Raw genomic sequence first — 6,580 nt, 5'->3', positions numbered from 1 at the left:
GAACGGGGAAGTTGCCGCCCTCGATGTGCTCGAGGACGGCCTCGAGCGTCCGGCCCGGCACGCTCCACCACCGCTTGCGTCCGGCGGTGTTGTTGCGCGGAGGCGGAGGCGGCGGGCCATCGTAGGAGGCGAGCTCCTGCTCCCACCGGCGAAGGAAGAAGGAGTTCCACGCCGTCAGGTTGTCGGGGTGGTAGCGCGGCTCGGCGCGGTCCTGGTCCGACAACGTTAGTCAGACCTCCTCGATGGCGGCTTCGAGGAAGCGTCCCTGGGGCGGCGGCGGGTTTGGCACGCCGCCCGCACTTAGCCGCCACCCGCCGCCGGGAGGCCTCGTGTCCGGCGGGCAGGGGTACCCCGCCTGGTAGAGGAGGTGCCCCTCCCACGCGTGGAGCGACCGGCGGGGGAAGCCGTTGTTGGCCGTGCCGTCTTCGTCGTTGTAGGCCATGGATCTCGTCGAGGGTCGAGGGAAGGAAGAGGAAGAGGAAGAGGAAAAGTGGTGCGACGCGTCGCGGCGAGCGGGGTATTTAGGCGAGCCAGGAGCCGGCGATTTATTGCCGCGTGGATGCTACAAGTCCGCGGCGAGCTGACCGGCGGCAGCCTTTACTGCGTGCGGAAGAAGATGCGTATATCCCTGACCGGCCGGGTCCACCTCTGCGGCGAAGACGAAGCGAAAGCGCGGGAGAGATTTCTCGGCATTTCGCGCGCTTTCGCTTCCTCCGGAGTCCCCGAGCACGCCTCGGGGGACCGGGGATGGCGTGGGCTCGCCGGATGGATTTAGGCCCAAATCCGGAGAAAAACGAGGAATCGGGGCGCGACTGGACCGAAAATCACCGTCCGGGTGAGAAAAACGTCGCTCAGGATCTCTTCGGGGAGACGAGTGGGGATGCTCTCAGGAATCACAGATGCAACAACCAAAATGATTTGGGGAAAGCACAGACTAAGGCATAGCCTAGTGGTGGGGAGGGGCTGATGCCTTCCCACCCACCCAAGTTCAAGTCCTCATGCTTGCAATTTCGGTGATGTTGTACCCCCTCTATCAAAATACCACGTGGCCCCTCCCACGTTGGAAATCATTGGCAGAATGTGAAACCAAAGGAAAAGACCATTCAGAATTTCACTCATGAATGATAGTGGTGCATGGATCCATGTAGAGGGCCCAGGTTCTCTCTCCTTCCTGGAATAAAGTTAATTCAGTAAGAACTCAAAGAACTCGGCAGTGCTGGTCAATGGTCATTTTATTCCGAAAATTTGGAACAGGGTCAAGAGTTTCTTTTCCCCTATTGATTTGCAAAACTGAACTACATATTCACCATAACACACACAAGCTTTACAATTCTGGAGGAATTAGGTACACGTGGCCCCTCCCACGTTGGAAATCATTGGCAGAATGTGAAACCAAAGGAAAAGACCATTCAGAATTTCACTCATGAATGATAGTGGTGCATGGATCCATGTAGAGGGCCCAGGTTCTCTCTCCTTCCTGGAATAAAGTTAATTCAGTAAGAACTCAAAGAACTCGGCAGTGCTGGTCAATGGTCATTTTATTCCGAAAATTTGGAACAGGGTCAAGAGTTTCTTTTCCCCTATTGATTTGCAAAACTGAACTACATATTCACCATAACACACACAAGCTTTACAATTCTGGAGGAATTAGGTACAGGTGAAGAAAAAGGAGGGGAGAAAGATCTATAGGTAAGGTTGACAAAAATATATGGAATTAACGGCGAAGGGGAGACATTAGGTACTCTTATCCAGCCCTGGAAGCATGTGATTCTGGCTGTTTCAAGCCATTCTGCCGTGGCAATGGCGACTCCTGCAAATCCTGCTGCTCCTGGTGTGGTGAACGTGGATGCAGCTGATCCTGTATTTCCTGCTGTTGCAATGCTGGTTGCAACTGATCAGGTGGTGGCAGCGGTGGCTGCTGCTGATCCCCTTGTACAATAGGCTCTGAATTCTGCTGCTGCTCACCTTGCCACACCCATACAATATCTTTGAGTGATGGCCTTACTTCCTCTTTCACCAGCCTTTGGTACTCCATAGTGTCTCCATTAGTCTTTTTCAACTCAACTAAGAGAAAGGAAGGGGCTACCTCGAAAATCTCAGCGTCAAGCTCAAGAAAACCCTTCTTCCCTTCCTTTGGAGCTGCTAACTTCAAGACCCCATTTTCTTTCTTCTTAACTTTTAGCTTCAAGCGTTTGGCCATTTCCTTCAACTTCGTAAGTACTATTGTTGCAGGCTGCCTAGTGGTGAATCGTTCTTCCCTGCGACCATAGGCATCCCCAAAAAACCCAGATAGGTTGACCCCTGATGAGAGAGAGATGATATCAAATGCATTCAGGTTTGGGAGGCTTAAGGACCCTTGTTTTCCCTCGGAAGTGCTGCATTCTGTTGAGCCCGATGTTGCAGCTTCAGCTGAACATGTGAAACCATTTGCAAAGACCATTCAGAATTTCACTCATGAATGATAGTGGTGCATGGATCCATGTAGAGGGCCCAGGTTCTCTCTCCTTCCTGGAATAAAGTTAATTCAGTAAGAACTCAAAGAACTCGGCAGTGCTGGTCAATGGTCATTTTATTCCGAAAATTTGGAACAGGGTCAAGAGTTTCTTTTCCCCTATTGATTTGCAAAACTGAACTACATATTCACCATAACACACACAAGCTTTACAATTCTGGAGGAATTAGGTACAGGTGAAGAAAAAGGAGGGGAGAAAGATCTATAGGTAAGGTTGACAAAAATATATGGAATTAACGGCGAAGGGGAGACATTAGGTACTCTTATCCAGCCCTGGAAGCATGTGATTCTGGCTGTTTCAAGCCATTCTGCCGTGGCAATGGCGACTCCTGCAAATCCTGCTGCTCCTGGTGTGGTGAACGTGGATGCAGCTGATCCTGTATTTCCTGCTGTTGCAATGCTGGTTGCAACTGATCAGGTGGTGGCAGCGGTGGTTGCTGCTGATCCCCTTGTACAATAGGCTCTGAATTCTGCTGCTGCTCACCTTGCCACACCCATACAATATCTTTGAGTGATGGCCTTACTTCCTCTTTCACCAGCCTTTGGTACTCCATAGTGTCTCCATTAGTCTTTTTCAACTCAACTAAGAGAAAGGAAGGGGCTACCTCGAAAATCTCAGCGTCAAGCTCAAGAAAACCCTTCTTCCCTTCCTTTGGAGCTGCTAACTTCAAGACCCCATTTTCTTTCTTCTTAACTTTTAGCTTCAAGCGTTTGGCCATTTCCTTCAACTTCGTAAGTACTATTGTTGCAGGCTGCCTAGTGGTGAATCGTTCTTCCCTGCGACCATAGGCATCCCCAAAAAACCCAGATAGGTTGACCCCTGATGAGAGAGAGATGATATCAAATGCATTCAGGTTTGGGAGGCTTAAGGACCCTTGTTTTCCCTCGGAAGTGCTGCATTCTGTTGAGCCCGATGTTGCAGCTTCAGCTGAACATGTGTTGCGTGTTGGTGCAGGCTCATTTTTCTTTGCATTTAGCTCAACTGGTCTTCTATACCAAGGACTTCTCTTTATCCTTGAGATTGTAATCCTAGTACTGGGATCTGGATCAAGGATTTTCTGCAAAAGATCCTTCAGGTCAGCGGAAAAATACCGAGGACATTTAAAGTCTGCTTTGGAAATCTTTCTATACATCTCTATCAGATTTGCCTCATGGAAAGGAAGGTAACCAGCCACGAGCACAAACAGAATTATTCCACTGGACCATATATCTGCTTTTGTACCATCGTAGCCTTTCCTGCTAAGAACTTCAGGGGCAACATAAGCTGGAGTTCCACATGTGGTGTGAAGGAGACCATCTTGCCTTGTGCAATCATCCAGGGCACTCAAACCAAAATCTGAGACTTTAAGGTTTTCATTCTCATCCAGGAGTAGGTTTTCTGGTTTCAAGTCACGGTGATAAACACCCCGGCTGTGGCAATAGTCAACAGCACTGATCAATTGGTGAAAATACCTCCTGGCAGCGTCCTCACTAAGCTTTCCCTCCTTTGCTATTTTGTTAAAAAGCTCACCACCTTTAGCATACTCCAGAACAAAATATATCCTGCTCTTGGTAGCCATAACCTCAAAAAGCTGCAAGACATTTGGGTGCTTCACTAGTCTCATTACTGAAATCTCCCTCTTTATCTGCTCCACAAGTCCAACCTTCATAACCTTGTTCTTGTTGATCATCTTTATCGCAACCGCTTGGCCAGTTGCAAGACTTCGCGCATAATACACCTTCGCAAAAGTTCCTTGTCCCAATTGCTTTCCAATTTCATAACGGCCCATCAAGATAGTTCTCCTCTCTTCCATTATATCAGGCTACTTGAATGGATTAAACAAGCGAACAGCACACGATGCTTATATAACAGTATCACGAGAGTATATCTAATCAATGGAGCAGATGTTAAGTGTCTTGTCAAATGTGATTATCAAACAATATAGGCTCCCTCGATCTACTGTACACAAAGGAGAGGAGGAGCGGTATGCAGCACAATCTCATGAGAGCTCCACAGTATGAGCTTGAACAAAGCTCGGATCTTGTTTGCACGAAATAAGTTCTTGTTGCTGTGCAAGTACATCTTTCTACACTCCTAAGTATTCTGCCGATCAACAGCTGTCAGACAGAAGAACAAACTAAATTATAACACATGTAATGTAGTATGGGACTATTAGCTCAAAGAAAAACACAAATTCAGTAAACTTGAACATAAGGTAAATCTTGGTGACATCCCAATTCTATCAATCGAACTAGATAATTGGGCGGAGACAACATGCTCTCCTTTGAGTTGTGTTAACCATAGTTTTAAAAATCTAGCTCGCGCCTATACAGAGTGAAGTCCTGGCAGATCATGAGCAGACAATTCGTACAAGACACATCCAAGATCGCACAGATTCCCACTAAAACGCGGTGAAATACAGCGGTACGAACAAATAGATCTTCGGGTGATAAGAACGAGTACCTGATCAAGAACGGGAATAAGAAGTGCCTAGAATCCCGCGGAACACCATATAATCGACCAGACTCGATCCCGTGAAGCAAGCGGGGGCCAATTTTGTACTTGTCTGACCTCCTTGCAAGCTTGCTCTTCGTAGATTCTGGAATTTCTGGGCCTCTAGATGCGGCGCTCTCATATTCTTCCTCTGTGGCGCTGGAACTTTGTGGCTAGATCCCTCGGAATCTTCTAATTCCGCTCTTAGCGCGAGATTATAGGCTTGGCGTGGCGGCGGCGCGCTCCCCGCTCCGAAGGAGCTTGGCAGCCGTTTAGCTGCTTTGTCGACGAAACGGGCTCTTCTCTTGATTGCCCCAAATCTTCTGCGATCTCACGGCGTCAAGGAATGGTTGGGTTTCACCGTTTCAGGCCCGGTGCAAAATAAATAAGAAAAAAAAATACTCTCTCCGATTTATATTATTTGATACTAATATAGATGTATCTAGATTCTACTAAAAAAAATATATCTAGGTTTATTTGTGTAAGAATATTGATTGCCAATGGTGAAAAAGACATGATTTTTTTTAGCATAACAAAAAAAAAGTGTGCTCTAAAAAAGTGGAAAATAGAGACCATTGCATCTTGTACATTTCGTAACCTACTGATTAAGAATACACAAATTGATTACTCAAATTGTAATAAGGTGAGCAAAAGTGCGGGAATCAGTTATTCTCAATCGATGTGGTCAACCGTGAACCCGTGTTGCACTTGTGCACAAAGAGAGACTAGCCCCCTCTCCCTCACCCCAATTTGTCCCAAGAAGCCCTCCAGTCACATGCTTGAAACTCTATTGTTTCAGCATTGTTCATAAGCTCATGTGAATAAGGGTTGGCAATGACTGTATCTGCTTTTATGATCTAATATTCATTCTCCTCGTTGTCGAATCCAACAAGGGATGTATATACTTCGCCAAACCCTTATAATGAACGCTCCTTATGACATGATCTCATACGTAGGTGTAAATTGGAACTCATCTCCCTAATAGTTTTAAATTCTTTATGTATCAATAACCTTATTATATCGATAATGATACATATATAAGGAGACTCCACCCTTTTTATATATTCCATATATCACATTAGATAGATATCAAGAATGGGATTCACTTCCAAGATGGAGGCTTCAAATTGCCTTGATGGTGAAATGGTAGACACACGAGACTCAAAATCTTGTGCTGGGGAGCATGGAGGTCCTAATCTTCTTCAAGGCATAATATGGAGAATGGTCATTCAATCAACATTTCCGGTAGAAGTATTCCGAAAATCTACGTCTGGATCTCTCCTATATCTTCTGAGGTTTTTAGCCATCTCCCTGAGAAAAGTAGACAATACAAGACTAAATAGACTAAAAATAAGATGAATGATCCTAATAAACCGCCGAACGAGATAATAAAGAACCTAAAGCTGATGGTATCCTGCAACAAGGATGGTCTTAAGAATCCAAAAGATGTTGCTTAGAGATGTATTTCTTTGAACAGCTATTGCTCTTGCATATAACTTTTTATAAGTAGTGATCTAAATAAAATCTAGCATACATTGCATTTCTGTAATATTGCGAGTATATTTCCTACGGCATATACGGGCTTACCAAACCTT

At 46.0% G+C, this 6,580-nt stretch overlaps 1 protein-coding gene across 1 annotated transcript; it reads right to left on the bottom strand.

Annotated features, from left to right (window-relative positions):
* Positions 1–2,551: 2,551 nt before the first annotated feature.
* Positions 2,552–5,300, bottom strand: LOC124659453 (CBL-interacting protein kinase 11-like). Its single transcript, XM_047197329.1, has 2 exons — positions 4,956–5,300; positions 2,552–4,609 (listed from the first exon to the last, which is right to left on the bottom strand). Exon 2 carries the CDS (start codon positions 4,303–4,305, stop codon positions 2,776–2,778), a length of 1,530 nt encoding a protein of 509 aa, XP_047053285.1. The 5' UTR covers positions 4,306–4,609; positions 4,956–5,300; the 3' UTR covers positions 2,552–2,775.
* Between the last annotated feature and the right edge of the window lie 1,280 nt (positions 5,301–6,580).

This window comes from Lolium rigidum, chromosome 6 (assembly GCF_022539505.1).
Source record: "Lolium rigidum isolate FL_2022 chromosome 6, APGP_CSIRO_Lrig_0.1, whole genome shotgun sequence".
Classification (NCBI taxonomy): domain Eukaryota; kingdom Viridiplantae; phylum Streptophyta; class Magnoliopsida; order Poales; family Poaceae; genus Lolium; species Lolium rigidum.
This window is presented reverse-complemented; position numbering and strand designations above follow the sequence as displayed.